Source organism: Colobus angolensis, unplaced genomic scaffold (assembly GCF_000951035.1).
Source record: "Colobus angolensis palliatus isolate OR3802 unplaced genomic scaffold, Cang.pa_1.0 Scaffold46, whole genome shotgun sequence".
In the NCBI taxonomy this organism is placed as follows: domain Eukaryota; kingdom Metazoa; phylum Chordata; class Mammalia; order Primates; family Cercopithecidae; genus Colobus; species Colobus angolensis.
Genome location: NW_012118043.1, coordinates 9,860,923 through 9,877,262, shown reverse-complemented (window position 1 = coordinate 9,877,262; position 16,340 = coordinate 9,860,923). Strand labels below are relative to the sequence as shown.

At 37.3% G+C, this 16,340-nt stretch overlaps 1 protein-coding gene across 4 annotated transcripts in view; it reads left to right on the top strand.

Moving 5' to 3' along the window:
• NCK1 (NCK adaptor protein 1) overlaps positions 1 to 15,466 on the top strand; it is a 118,122-nt gene extending 102,656 nt beyond the window's left edge. For all 4 annotated transcript variants that reach the window (XM_011958157.1, XM_011958159.1, XM_011958160.1 and 1 more), the window contains 2 exons: positions 11,942 to 12,654; positions 14,597 to 15,466. In XM_011958157.1, coding sequence (XP_011813547.1) covers positions 11,942 to 12,654; positions 14,597 to 14,791 — 908 coding nt within the window. In that variant the 3' untranslated portion in view covers positions 14,792 to 15,466. The remainder of the gene's footprint in view (positions 1 to 11,941; positions 12,655 to 14,596) is intronic.
• Positions 15,467 to 16,340: the final 874 nt, after the last annotated feature.

Below are 16,340 nucleotides of genomic sequence, written 5' to 3'. Positions count from 1 at the left end.
GCCTGCCTCAGCCTCCCAAAGTGCTGGGATTACAAGCCTGAGCCACCTTGCCCGACCAAGTTTAAGTAATTTTGAAAATTAAACACCAGAAGCACTAGGAGGTAGGAAAATAGTAACCACCATTGATGGAGTTCCTGCTATGTACTGTAAGTGCTTTACATATAGATTTTTAAAAATTTTTTACAAGCATTTTATGAATTTATTTTTTTACACACCACCATTGTACAAACAAGGAGACTGGAGTTTTCTTTTTTAAACTTTTTAGGATTGGAGGTACATGTGAAGGTTTGTTACATAGGTAAATACATGTCATGGGGGTTTGTTGTTCATATTATTTCTTTCTTTCTTTTTTTCCCCTCCACCCCGAGACCGAGTCTCACTCTGTTGCCCAGGTTGGAGTGCAGTGGCGTGATCTCAGCTCACTGCAACCTCCGCCTCCCAGGTTCAAGTGATTCTCCTGCCTCAGCCTCCCGAGTAGCTGGGATTACAGGTGCCCACCACCACGCCTGGCTAATTTTTGTATTTTTAGTAGAGATGGGGTTTCACCAAGTTGGCCAGGCTGGTCTCAAACTCCCAGCATCACGCGATCCATCCACCTCGGTCTCCCAAAGTGCTGGGATTACAGGCGTGCACCACCGCGCCTGCCCTGTTGTACATATTATTTCATCACCCAGATATCAAGCCGAGTACCCAATCATTATCTTTTCTCTTACTCTCCTTTGCCCACCCTTCCCCCTCAAGGGGGAAGTATTTGGTTTTCTGTTCTTGTGTTAGAAACTGGAGTTTAAAAAAGATTAAATAATTTGACCAAGATCACAGAGCCAGGAGCAGAACTAAAATTTAAACTTGTATCTCCTATTAAAGTTCTCATAGTGGATCTTTTATTACTAAAGAGTAGAGAATTGGAGTCAGTTAAGCAGTGGGTTAGAAAGGTTTGATGCAAAAAGGACTAGTCAAGGTTAAGAGAATTGTGGTGAACTGTGAGGTCAGGAATTGCTATGACCTGAGTGTTTGTGTCCCCCAAAACTCGGCACCATCTCAACTTACTGTAGCCTCCGCCTCCTGAGTTCAAATGATTCTCATGCCACAGCCACCCGAGTAGCTGGAATTACAGTTGTGCGCCACCATGACTGGCTAATTTTTGTATTTTTAGTAGTGACGGAGTTTCACCATGTCAGTCAGGCTGGTCTTGAACTCCTGACCTCCAAGTGATCTGCCTGCCTCGGCCTCCCAAAGTGCTGGGATAACAGGTGTGAGCTCCCGCGCTGGGCCGTTCTTTTTTTGACAATGTGTAATTAGTTGTAGACATAATGTTTTTAAATATAAGCTTCCAGAGAGGATCATTCTAGATTTTACTGATCTTTTGCACTTATACCATACAAAACTGTGCAAATTCTGAATTTTCAAAAAAATCATTTGAAACTTAATCTGTATTTTCAGGTTTAACATTTTTTTAAAAATTTTCCTCATATCATTATTCAGTTTTACTCAGTTTAACATTTATTGAGAATCTGCTATGTGAAACAGCCACTGTTGGCTTTTGAATAGTGATGTCATGTGATTGCAGCTTTATAGGAAGATTAGACTGGTTGATATGAACAATGGGTTGACTGAGGGAGAAATTGAATTAATAAGGAAACTAGTTTAGTGGGGTCACGAAAGCTCCTGAAGAAGAGTGACCATAGTGAGAAGGGAAATTGTTGGTAGTAAGGAGATATGATTGTGAAGATTTGTTGTAAAACTCTAAAAAGTTTTTATGAGGTAAAATTCATATAACATAAAATTAACCATTTTAGAGTATGTAATTCAGTAGTATTGAGTACATTAACAATGTTGTGCAGCCATCACTTCTGCTTCCAAAATGTTTCCATCACCCCAAAAATAGTCACTCTCAATCAGTCCCTGGCAATTACTAATCTGCTTTCTGTCTCTATGGATTTACCTTTTCTGGATAATTTATATAAATGGAATCATACAGTATGTGACCTTTTGTGTCTGACTTCTTTCATTTAGTATAATATTTTCAAGGTTTATCCACGTTGTAGCATATATCAGTAATTCATCCCTTTTATGGCCGAATAACTTTTTTTTTTTTTTTTTCCTGAGACAAGAGTCTCGCCCTGTCACTCAGGCTGGAGTGCAGTGGCACGATCTCAGCTCACTGCACCCTTTGCCGCTTGGATTCAAGTGATTCTCCTGCCTCAGCCTCCTAAGTAGCTGGGATTACAGACACATGCCACCACACCCGGCTAATTTGTGTTTTTTTAGTAGAGACGGGATTTCACCATGTTGGCCAGGCTGGTCATGAACTCCTGACCTCAAGTCGTCTGCCCGCCTTGGCCTCCCAAAGTGCTGGGATTACAGACATGAGCCACTGCGCCCGGCTGGCTGAGTAACTGTTACATGTATATATCACATTTTGGTTATTGTGAACAGCGTTGTGATAAACACTCATGTACAGTTATTATTTGAATATGTATTTTCAGTTAAACCTAAAATTGGAATTGCTGGATCATATGGTAATTCTGTTCTGCTTTTTGAGAAACCATCTGTTTTTCACATGGTGGCACCGTTTTACATTCCAACCAGTGTTGTGAGGGAGATTCCAGTTTCTCCATATCCTTGCCAACACCTATCTTCTTTTTTTGTTTGCTTATAGCCATTGTAGTAGGTGTGAGGTAGGGTTATTGTGATTTTGATTTACATTTCTCTAATGACTAATGATATTGAGGATCTTTTCTTGTGCCTGTTGGCCATTTGTATACGTTAGTTGGAACAATGTTTATTCAAGTCCTTTGCCCATTTTTGAAGTAGTTGTTTTTGTTGTTGGGTTCTAAGAGTTGTTTATATGTTCTGGATACTAGACTATTATCAGAATTATGATTTGCACATATTCTCTTCTAATTCTGTAGATTGTCTTTTCACTTTCTTGATAGTGTCTTATACACAAATGTTTTTAATTTTAATGAAGTATAATGGATCTTGTTTTTTTGGTTGCTTATGCTTTTAGTGTCAGTATCTAAGAATCCATTGCTAAATCCAAGGTCACATATATTTTCTCCTTTTTGTTTTTTTTTTTTTTTTTTTTTTTTTGAGACAGAGTCTTGCTCTGTCGCCCAGGCTGGAGTGCAGTGGCCGGATCTCAGCTCACTGCAAGCTCCGCCTCCCGGGTTTACGCCATTCTCCTGCCTCAGCCTCCCAAGTAGCTGGGACTACAGGCGCCCGCCACCTCGCCCGGCTAGTTTTTTGTATTTTTAGTAGAGACGGGGTTTCACCGTGTTAGCCAGGATGGTCTCGATCTCCTGACCTCGTGATCCGCCCGTCTCGGCCTCCCAAAGTGCTGGGATTACAGGCTTGAGCCACTGCGCCCAGCCGTCCTATGTTTTCTTCTAAGAGTTTTATAGTTTTAGCTCTGACATTTGGTCATTTTGAGTTAATTTTTATATATGACGGGAAGTTGGAGTCCAGTTTCATTCTTTTGTTTATGGATATCCGTTTGTTCCAGTACCCTTTGTTGAAGAAACTATTCTTTCTTCCCATTGAGTGGTCTTGGCACCATTGATGAAAATCAGTTGACCATAGATGCATGGGTTTATTTGAGGAATCCCAATTCTGTTTCATTGCTGTATATGTCTGTCCTTATTCCAATACCACACTGTTTTGATTACTGTGGCTTTGTAGTAAGTTTTGAAATCAGAAAGGGAGAGTCCTCCCACTTGATTTTCCTTTTTCAAGATTGTTTTGGCTGCTTAGGGTCCACCTTGCAGTTTTGTGTGAATATTAGAATCAACCTTTTCATTTCTTTGGAAGAAAAACAAAACACAATGGTTGAACTTTAGTAAGAATTGCATTGAATCTGTGGATTGCTTTGGATACTATTGCCATCTTACACAGAATATCTTTCCATTTATTTAGGTCTTCTTTAATTTCTTTCAGCGGTGTTTTGCAGTGTTTAGTTTATGAGTCTGATACTTGGTTAAAATTATTCCTGTATATCTTATTCTTCTTAATGCTATTATAAATGGATTGTTTTCTTAATTTTGTCTTTGAATTGTTCGTTGCTAACATATAGAAATACAACTGATTTTGTGTGTTGATCTTGCAACTTTGCTGAATTTGTTTATTCTCACTCTGTGTGAGTGTGTGTGTGTGTATTCTTTCGGATTTTCTGTTTATAAGATCATATCATCTGTGGATACTTTTTCCCCTCCCTAATTGCTTTGACTAGCACTTCCAATACAATGTTAAATAGAAGTAGTGGAAGAGAGCATCCTTGTTCTTGTCTTGTTCCTGTTCTTAGGGTGGAAAACTTTGTCTTTCACCATTGAGTGTGATGTCAGCTCCACAGTTTTTTGCAGATGCCCTTTATTATATTGAGGAAATTGCCTTCTAATCCTAGTTTGCTGAGCATTGTTATCATGAAATGGTTTTGGATTTTGTCCAATGCTTTTTCTACATCAATTGAGATAATCGTTTGTTTTTTCCCCTTTATTTTACTAGTATGAAGTGTATTATATTGATTTTCATATGTTGAACCACCCTTGCATAAATCCCACTTACTCATATACAGTCCTTTTAATATGCTTGCTGGATTTGGTTTTCCTAGTACAAATGATCCTTATTTTTCACAGATTCTGTATTTGTGAATTCACTTATTGGCTAAAATTTATTTATAAGCCCAAAGTTGATACTTGCAGTGTTTTGTGGACATGTGCAGTGTTGCAAAAATGTGAGTCATTTGATGTGCACATTCCGAGTCAAGGCGATATTCCGCCTTCTTATTTCAACTTTCATACTTATAAACAAGTGTCCTTTGCACAGTCTATTTAGTGCCACATTTTTTGCATTTTTGTGCTTGTTGATGATTTTGCTGTTTAAAATGGCCCCCAAGCATAGTGATAAAGTGTTGTTTAGAGTTCATAAACACAAGAAAGCTGTGAATTTGCCTTATGGAAAAAATGTGTGTTAGATAAGCTTCATTTAGGCGTGAGTTACAGTGATGTTGTGAATTCAATGTTAATCACAATTTATATTAAACAAAGTGTCTTTAAAAAGAAACACACATAAAACAAGGTTATGTAGTGATTGGTTAGCAAAAACATGACTGGAGCCTAACCCTGTTTTTCCCTTAGGAGCTATGGTTCAGTATTTGCTAATTCAGTATTTATGGTAACTTTATAGAATGTAACTACTGCAAATAACGAAAATCAACTGAATTTTGTTGAGGATTTTTGCATCTATATTTCTAAGTGATATTACCTGTTTTCTTGTGATAGCTTTGGTATTCTGGGTAATGTTGGCCTCACAGAATGAGTTAATAAGTATTCTCTCCCTTTTTCTTTTTAGAGATGTTTTATAGAAGTATTGATGTTAATTCTTCTTTAAACATTTGGTAAAATCCACTAGTGAAACCATCCGGTCCAGAGCACATTATGTGAGAGATGTTTTGTTACTGATTGAATATATTACTTGTTACATGTCTGTTCAGATTTTTTATTTTTTCCTGAGTCAGCTTTGTGGTAGTTTGTGTGTCTCTTGGAATTGATCTTGTTTTCTAGGTTTATTAATTTATTGGCATACAGTTGTTCATAGTATTCGTTTATAATCCTTTTAAAAATATCTGTAAGGCCTGTAGAAATGTTATTATTTTATTTATTTGAGTGTCTCTTGTTGGTCTAGCTAAAGAGTTTTTAATTTTGCTGATAATTTCAAATAACCACATTTTGGTTTTGCTGATTTCCTCTCTTTTTCTGTTCTCTTTTGTGTATATCTCTGCTCTAATTTTTAGTATTTCCTTCTTTTAGCTTTGAGTTTAGTTTTCCTTTTCCAGTTCCTTAAGATTAAATTTAAGTTGGTAATTCGAGATCTTTCTTCTTTTTTATGCAAGCTTCTAGGGCTATAAATTTCCCTCTGAGCATTGCTTTTGCTGCCTCCCATAGGTTTTCGTATGTTGTGTTTTCATTTTCATTTGTCTCGCAGTAATGTCTAATCTTGTGAAATTTCTTGGTGACTATTGGTTTAAGAGAGTGTTAGTTGCCACACACTTGTTAATTTTCCAGTTTTACTTTCTGTTATCGATTTATAGGTTCATTCCATGGTGGTCAGAAAAGATTCAGAAAAGATATTTTGTATGACTTCAATCTCAGATTTATTGAGGCTCTTTTTTTTTTTTTTTTTTTTTTTAAATAGAGACAGGGTCTCTCTTTGTTACCTAGGCTGGAGTGCAGTAGCATGATCATGGCTCACTGTAGCCTTTGAACTCCTGGGCTCAAGCAATCCTCCCAACTCAGCCTCTTGAGTAGCTGGAACTACAGGTATGCACCACCACACCTGGCTCATTATTTTATTTTATTTTTTATTTTTGTAGAGACAAATTCTCACCATCTTGCCCAGGCTGCTCTCAGGCTCCTGGGCTCAAGTGATTCCCCCCACCTTGGCCTCCCAAAGCATTGGAATTACAGCCTTGAGCCACTGTGCCTGGCCTACTGAGCCTTGTTTTGTGTCCTAACATATGGTCTGTCTTGCAGAATATTCAATGTACACTTGAGAAAAATGTGTACTATATTCTGCTTTTGTTTGATGGAATATTCTCTATATGTCTGTTAGGTCTAGTTGGTTTATAGTACTGCTCAAGGCCTCTATTTCCTTAAAGATCTTTCATTTAGTTCTGTCCCTTACAGAAAGTGGGGTATTGATGTCTCCAAGTATATTGAACTATTTTTCTCCCTCAATTCTGTCATTTTTTGCTTTATATGCCTTGAGGCTCTCTTGTTAGGTATGCATATATTTGTAACTGTTACAATTCTTGATGGACTGATTCTTTTATCAATATTTACTTTCCTTTGTCTCTAAGTCTATGTTGTGTGATACATATTTATGTATTTTTAGACAGAGTCTTGCTCTGTTGCACAGGCTGGAGTGCAGTGGCATGACCTCGGCTCACTGCAACCTCTGCCTCCCGGTTCAAGCGATTCTTCTGTCTCAGCCTCCCGAGTAGTTGGGATTACAGGCACCCGCCATCATGCCCGACTAATTTTTGTATTTTTGGTAGAGACAGGGTTTCACCATGTTGGCCAGGCTGGTCTTGAACTCCTGACCTCAAGTGACCCACCCGCCTCGGCTTCCTAAAGTGCTGGGATTACAGGCATGAGCCACCGTACCCGGCCTATGCTGTGTGATATTTATATAGCCACCCCACTCTCTTAGTTACCTTTTATATGGGATATCTTCTTTCATCCTTTCATTTTCAGACCTATTTGCATCTTTGTTTGGATCTAAAGTGAGTGTCTTGCAGATAACAGAGTTGCATCATGTTATTTTTAATATATTTGTATTTAATATCTGATAAGGAAGGATTTCTGCTATTTTGCTGTTTTCATTTGCTTTTTTTTTTTTCTTTCAATTCTTCTATTACTGTCTTCTTTGGTGATTTCTTTTTCTTTTTTTTTTTGGAGGGTGGGGGTTAGGGTCTTACTCTGTCACCCAGGCTGGAGTGCAGTGGTGTAATCTCTGCTCACTGCAACCTCTGCCTCCCAGGTTCAAGCAACACTTATGCCTCAGCCTCTCAAGTAGCTGGGACTACAGATGCATGCCATGATGCCTGGCTAATTTTTTGGTAGAGACGAGGTCTCAGCATGTTGGCCAGGCTGATCTTGAACTTCTGACCTCAAGTGATCTACCCACCTCTGCCTCCCAAAGTGCTGGGATTACAGGTGTGAGCCACTGTGACTGGCCTATTTTTTCTGATATATTGTTTTATTATCCTTCTCGTTTCTTTCTGTATTGTTTTTGTTTTTCCTTAGTGGTTACCCTGGGGATTAACATCTTAGGTTTTTAACAATCATGTTTGAATTAATACCAATTTAGTTTCAGTACTATGCATAACTCTGCTCCTTTGCAGCTACATCTTTGTATGTTACATCTTTACACATTAAAATATATATCCATTAACCTAGAATTGAAATTTTTGTTTTATGCATTTGTATTTTAAATTATGTAGGAAAGAAAAGGAGAATTTACAAACAAAAACTGCAATACTACTGACTTTCATATTTACCTATGTAGCGACCTTTACCGTTGCTCTTTATTTCTTCATATGACTTCAAATTACTGTCTATGTTTTTTCATTTTAGCCTGGAGGATTCTCTTTAGCATTTCTTTTCTTTCTTTTTTTTTTTTTTGTTTTGAGACAGAGTCTTGCTCTGTCTCCTAGGCTGGAGTGCAGTGGTGCAGTCGCAGCTCACTACAACCTCCGCCTCCTGGGTTCAAGCAATTATCCTGCCTCAGCCTCCCGAGTAGCTGGGACTATAGGCGTGTGCCACCACGCCCGGCTAATTTTTTGTATTTTTAGTAGAGACAGGGTTTCACCATGTTGGCCAGGCTGGTCTCAATTTCCTGACCTTGTGATCCGCCCACCTCGGCCTCCCAAAGTGCTGGGATTACAGGTGTGAGCCACTGCGCCCAGCCTCTCTTTAGCATTTTTTAGCACAGGTCTGGTAGTGATGAATTCCTTTAGTTTTTGTTTATCTGAGAATGTCTTACGTTCTCCTTAATTTTTGAAGGACAGTTTTCCTAAATGTAGAATTCTTGGTTGGCTCTTTTGCTTTCAGCATCAGATTCTATCCCCTCCCCAGGGCTTATTATTGCTGCTTATTGTGAGTGATTTTTGTTTGCTTGTTGAGTGACTTTTCTAAGCTATTTTTATAAGGTCTATAGTTCTGGTCATGTGGGGCCACTGAAGTTGATTCCATGTGCTTGGTAATCAGCTAATGTTTTGACAGTTTCATTAAAACACCTGGAGCCAAAAGAAAAAAAACAAAACAAAAAAAACCCCTCCCCATCTTTACAGATGGATTTATGTTGGGGCACTATTTGACCACTTAGTGATGCCATTTATAATTCTGCCTTAGCCTTTCGCTTACTGTTTGCTCTAGGCCTGAAGATCAGCCAGGGTGAAAGCTTAGGGTCTTTTTGGGTCTTTCCTGGGCCTTTCCTGAGTGTGCGTCCAGCCCTGGCCATGTGCACGTCCTTCTTGATTGGCATACACACCCCTTATTACCCATGAATATCCTTTCCCATTCCCTTTCTGTCCAGGCTTTTCCATCTGTCTGTTTCTTGTCCCAGTTGTTGTCCCTTGCCCCAGGCTGCTGCATCAATTAAATGATTTTTGCAAAAACCACCCAGGAAGACTCCCTATACCTGGGAATGATGCAAGTCAGGCAAAGCCAAGGCAAGCCATTGCTCAGGTCCTTCAGGGAGCTGCCAGACAAGTTGAAACCCACAATCACAGTTGTTTAAAAATGAGATCTGTATTGCTTCCTCTGGCATTAGGAGTGCAGGTTACTATCCACACAGCCATCAATGACTTGGGGTGTGGGGGATAGTGGGCAGGCAACTTAGGATGCTGTAGCACTCTCTTTACCACAGAGCAGCAACTTTTTTCTTCACCAAACCTTACCCTAGATTTTATACGTTTTTTTTTTTTTTACTAGATTCCAGAATTCTGCAAAAGTTGAGTCTGACAGTATTTACCAGCTCATTAATTGCATTCATTGCTTTTTGCAGTGACAGTACCATTTTTGGTGGTATCACCCCAAATGTAGGGATTTCTCAGAAGGTTATCATTAACCAGAAGTAAGAAAATTAGAAAGGAAGAAGTTGATTTATGGGTACAGACTGGATTATTTGTATTTGGACATGAATGTTGGGTTTGAGGTACTGATGGCACAATCTGTGGGTGTCTAGTGACAGTTAGAATTGTAGTGCCTGAATTCCAGAAAGGTCTTAGAGCTGCAAAGATCTGGGAACCTTCTGCACAGAAATTATAGAAAATGAAGGTGTGTGATTTCCTTGGAATAGAGAGGAAGGTCAGGTATGGATGGCATCTTGTGAAACACTTTCAGCTAAGAAATTCTTCATTTATTCATTCAGCATGTTTGCTGACTGCTGAATAAATAATTTTGTTTTTCCTTTGTTCCTACTACTGATGTATGCTGCTAAGCATTGGAGATAGAAAGGAGTAAGATCTAGTTTTCTGCCCTCAGGAAGTTCACTCATATTGAGGAAGACAGACAAGTGAACAAGTACAATGCAATGTGATAATAACAAGGTTAGAGGAGCCCAGACAGAGGTAAACAAGAATATGTAAACGGGTCGGGAGGGAAAATAAGAAATTCAGGGAAGTCAAAGAAGGAGAAAACATAATGGAGAGAGTGGGCTATGATCTTGGTTGCTGCATATAGAGTTTGAGAAGGCTGAGGACTTTAAAAGTTACTGATTTGACAGTAAGGAGAGATGACATAATGTATTCATAAGAATGGTTTTAATTGAGTAGTTTTGTTAGAATGCTGGAGACAAAGGATCAGATAATAAAGAGTTGAGAGTGTGAGTAGTGAAAAAGTTGAGAGAAAAGACAACTTTTTTTTTTTTTTTTTGAGACAGTCTCTCTCTGTCACCAGGCTGGAGTGTAGTGGCATGATCTTGGCTCACTGCAACCTCCACCTTCCAGGTTCAAACAATTCTCCTGCCTCAGCCTCCTGAGTAGCTGGGACTACAGGCGTGCACCACCACGCCCAGCTAATTTTTGTATTTTTAGTAGAGACGGGGTTTCACCATGTTTGGCCAGGATGGTCTTGATCTCTTGACCTCGTGATCCGCCCACCTCGGCCTCCCAAAATGCTGGAATTACTGGCATGAGCCACCACGCTCAACTGGGAAAGACAACTTCCTCCCAAAATGCTGGAATTACTGGCATGAGCCACCACGCTCAACTGGGAAAGACAACTTTTAAAAGAGTGGTATAAGTTTATTCTATGGGAAAATTGGACCAGTTAGAGAAAAAAAATTAGCAAAATGTTACAGTTTAAAAGTTGTAGCAGAGTTAAAAATAACTTCATTTTGGAGTAGAAAAGATTTGAGTGTGTTTTTAGACAATTGAAGGGACTGAATAGGAAGGAAAACAAGGATGTCGAGTCCCAAGAGAGTCCGGAAAGATAGTATTAAGATCCTAGAAGGATCAGGATTTGGAGACTTGAGTGAAGAAAGAGAGTGAGAATAATGAGAGTTTTGAGAATTTGAGAAAGGAATTTGAGAAGTTTTACCTAGGGAAGCCTGTTTTCTAGGTAAAGTAGAACATAAAATCACACACTAAGAAATGGGCAGCAGTGAAAATGCCTGACTGAAGTTGATGTAGCATACATTTGTATTGATAGTACCATTTGGTGATTTTCTCATTGCTTTCAGCACATAAGTAAATGTATTTATTAAGCATTTACTGTGTACTAAGTAAGCACTGTACAAGATCCTTGGGATTCTGTCTGTAAACAAAACTCCCTGCCCTTGTGGTGGTTACAGGTGACTGGGGTAAGGGGAGAAAAACAAGTAAATAATATTTTAAAATAAACATATGAGGTAAATAAAGCTACCTGGGTCTGGGAACCAAGAAAGCAAATGGGAAGATTAGCCAGACATAACTGCAATTTTATATTGCATATCATATTCTAATTTAAGATAGAAATAATTTTATTTTTATACAGCTCATTGTAGAATCTAGCTTGCTTATAACTGAGACAAGAAGAGTATGGGTATGGTGGAGCCTTTGTGTACCTAGATTGTAGCTATGAAAGAAATCTATATTTACATTTAAGAGGGAATTCATCAATTTAGGACAACTTTATAATTATGTTATAAAGTTATTTCAGGGCCTTTGACAAGAGAAAAGATGGTGAACTGTCATATAATAACTGAAATTAAATATTTGGTTAGAAAAAGATAATTTGCATCTTATTTCCAAAAAGATGATTTTTAACTACATAGAAATTTGTTATGTTTAAAGGCTTTAAAGATCTATATAGAGTTGAAGATCCCTTTTTAATAATAAATTGGTTCTTTTGGTAATCATTTTTTTATATTCTCCTCTCATGGCCCTTTTTAATTTCAACAGGCATTGGAAAAGTGAAAAGAAAACCTAGTGTGCCAGATTCTGCATCTCCTGCTGATGATAGTTTTGTTGACCCAGGGGAACGTCTCTATGACCTCAACATGCCCGCTTATGTGAAATTTAACTACATGGCTGAGAGAGAGGATGAATTGTCATTGATAAAGGGGACAAAGGTGATCGTCATGGAAAAATGCAGTGATGGGTGGTGGCGTGGTAGCTACAATGGACAAGTTGGATGGTTCCCTTCAAACTATGTAACTGAAGAAGGTGACAGTCCTTTGGGTGACCATGTGGGTTCTCTGTCAGAGAAATTAGCAGCAGTCGTCAATAACCTAAATACCGGGCAAGTGTTGCATGTGGTACAGGCTCTTTACCCATTCAGCTCATCTAACGATGAAGAACTTAATTTCGAGAAAGGAGATGTAATGGATGTTATTGAAAAACCTGAAAATGACCCAGAATGGTGGAAATGCAGGAAGATCAATGGTATGGTTGGTCTAGTACCAAAGAACTATGTTACCATTATGCAGAATAATCCATTAACCTCAGGTTTGGAACCATCACCTCCACAGTGTGATTACATTAGGCCTTCACTCACGGGAAAGTTTGCTGGCAATCCTTGGTATTATGGCAAAGTCACCAGGCATCAAGCAGAAATGGCATTAAACGAAAGAGGACACGAAGGGGATTTCCTCATTCGAGATAGTGAATCTTCGGTAAGTTGATTTTCAGAGGTAAATACAAATAGAGCTCTGTATATTAAAAAAAGAGAGAGAAATGGAGAGGTTAAGTGGCTTCCCTAAAGTTAACCAGGTAACAAGCTGGGACATAACATAAGCATAAATGTTCCAAAGCTAAAGTCAGCATTCTTTCTAGCTATCTATTTTGAATGAAAGAGAGTTGTGGCAGTGATGCTACACACTGAATTATTTGGTCTTCTCTAGTTCTGTTGATTTTGCATTCCTGATATATTTTCTGTTGCATTAAACCAAATGGAGAAAATGGAACATTGACTTCTTCATTGAATGTAGAATAATACTATAGATTAAATTGGGAAACATCTAAAAAATTCCTATTGGATGCAATGTGTAAGAAGATAGTCACTGTAGTCCTTATGACATGGGAAATCCCTGAATTTAAAAAATTGATACTAAGTTTCTTCATAAATTGGTTACTTGGAAATTGGAATACACTTTTATTGTAATCTCAAAAAACCTATTTTAACACTGTGTTTGAAATGCATTTGCAATAAAAGGTAAATTATATTGCAATACTAGTAAACAATAAAACTATAAAACCATAAAAGTTGAAAAATAGTATGGTTTCATGGTCTCTTTTAGATACTGTTTAGGATATTAGAATTTGATGACACTCATTTTCCTTAAAAATGCCCTTTCTTTTCCTTGATAAAAGATATCATTACTTTTCCATTTATTAAATCATGATTAATCTTGGCTTTGCATGAGTATATTTGTACAAAAGGGAATGTGTAATTGCACAAAATTTTGAAAGAAAATGTGTGGAAGTGGGGTGTGGTGGGGAGAGAGATTAATTGAACTTCTGATATGAAGTTCAGGAAAATGGGGCCTGTGCCTAATCCCTCAGAAAAGCAGTTGGTTGGCAGTAGGGAAGAGTGATGACATCCATTTTCTGTTAGTTGCCTGATCTGGCTCACTGTTTGAAACTTTGGGAGTAACTGTAGAAAAAGAGGCTTTTGGGGGTTGATATAGACTGTGACAACAACAACAAGAAAAACTAATTAAAAAGAAAATAGCTTGAATGCAGAATTGTGTGTATTTTCTTGTGGGTAATTGGGCATAGATATAAGACAAAATACAATATATACCATTATTTTTATCAGTATACTTTTTAAGGTTAGGTCTCAAGTAGGCATATTTTGTTTAGCCTTCACAGTGTTTTTTAAACATTTAAATTCATTGCCCATATTTAAATATTAGGATATTTATTATAAAAATTCAGACTTTAGACCATTTAAAATTGGAAGAACTGCCAACATTGAGACCCTATTCCTGCGGGGCAACAATCACAGCTGAGAAGTCACCACTTCTTTAGATTGGTGATACACTGTCATTTTCTCTGCCCATCTACCCTTCCACTCTGACACTTGTTTACGTTATTCTTCTGGCTCTTGTAGGCATTTGAGTTTGTGGCCTTTCCTTAAAGTTTAGATTATTGTGTGTTCTTCATTTTTGGGAATTCAGCGTGTTATCCCTAAGACAGCTACTGTTAGCTACACATTGAAAAGGGGTTGGGTGGGTATCTTAGACTTTCTCATGTGTTTCTCTGACTGGAGAGAAGATAGCTCTTGTTCTTCAAATATGTAAAGGATTTGCTGTGGGTGTCTACTGGTGGAGCTGTGGGTGTTAAGAGACTTTTGATTACGCAGGTTTGAATACTGGCTCTGTTGTTAACTAGATGGATGATACTGGCCAAGTTATTAATAGCCTCCCTGGGACTCAGTTTTCACATCTGTAAAAAGGGTTTTGTTTTGAGGAGTAAAGGAGATAAATCTATGTAAATAATTTACCATGGTGCCTAGGACTTAGTGCTTAAATTTTAGCTTTTAGTTTAATATAAAAATACTGATAGAGGGCTTTCAGAATGTTTACTGTATGTATTTTTTTTTTTCTCTTTTAGCCAAATGATTTCTCAGTATCACTAAAAGCACAAGGGAAAAACAAGCATTTTAAAGTCCAACTAAAAGAGACTGTCTACTGCATTGGGCAGCGTAAATTCAGCACCATGGAAGAACTTGTAGAACATTACAAAAAGGCACCAATTTTTACAAGTGAACAAGGAGAAAAATTATATCTTGTCAAGCATTTATCATGATACTGCTGACCAGAAGTGACTGCTGCGTAGCTGTAATTTGTCATGTAATTGAAGACTGAGAAAATGTTGGGTCCATTGTGCTTGATTGGAAATTGCTGTTTCTAAATCTTTATGAGAATTGACAATAAGTATTTTTATTATAATTCAGCCCATACATTTGTACTATGTATGCAGTGCATCTGCATAGAACAGTTCCTTATCCTTGACCTTCTGTTTTATTGTTTTTTTCTTTGCTGTTTTCCCTTTGCTTCTAATATTACAGTTTTGTATTTTGAAAAAAAGTCAAATAATGCTTATCAGAATCTTTATATGGAAGAAATCCTTTATTGCCTGTCCTTTGTTTCCTTGTAAAGGCACCCTGTTCTATTATGGTTTTTCATTATATAAAATTATTATATCTATATATGACATATGCTAAAATAAATTTCTTAGAGAGTGTTAATCTTTTCTGTGACTAAATAGCAATAATAAATGGAAAATTAGAAATTATTTCCAGGTATTGTATTTGTCACAGGCCATTGTAAATACCAAGTATACTGTGTCTGCCTTAATTTTAAAAAATGCATTCATTGTCTTCAGTCGTACAGAAAGACACATGAGACATAGATTAGAAAACATGTTGTACAATTTTAATTTACAACTGTTGGAAACAAAAATCACTTTCTTAATTTTTTTTCCAGTGCTTCTCCCTCATTGGTTATTCAAGAAAACAAAATTGTCTCTGAGATATTTAGCTTTTCAAACTGTAAATAGATACTCTAGTGTTATTTATTTTTTTTAATCCCACTTATTTTACCAGGGCATCTTGTATTAGGATATGTTATATCTATGCCAGTGGGAAATAAGTTATGGCCAACTTTTGCAAAAATAGGAAGCAGTGAGATACTTGTTTTTTTCTCCTCACTAAATATCAGTAATTATCAGGAATGGTATTACCTATTATCATTTCCTCTTTTCAGCTTTAATTTTTGTTGATTGGGATGCTAAAACTGATGTATACCTGAGGAAAAAATAGAATGTGCTCATGGTTAGGGAAAATTATATTATTTTTAATTTTTTCATTTTTTTTTTTAACCAAGTAGGAATTTGGGTGTATGGATGAGAGGTTAATCTGCTTCTGTAGGCTATAGAAGAAAACCAGTTGTATTTTATGGTCATAATTTGTCCCCCTATTATTCTGGAGATTTAAATTTAAGTAAAGTAGCCGTCAATATTTTAATTGAAAAATACTAAAGCCACATAACTGAGTAGGATGTCATATGATACTTTCATCAAATTCCCTAATGCTGCCTAAGCATATGGATGTTTTAATTCTTTGCTATGTTATAAACAGATATCTAATACACCAGAATTATTGATGGTAAAATGGAAGTTGTGTAACTTGTGAATTTTTTTTATCAATGTTTTAAATATTTTATTATTTAAATCTTAAAATCATTTAAAGACTTATGTTGCCACTGGGTGGCAGCCATGGCTTCTCCCACTAAGCAACAGAAGTGACCAAATATAATAAGACAAATTTTCATCTCTATTACATCTGCTTTTAAAA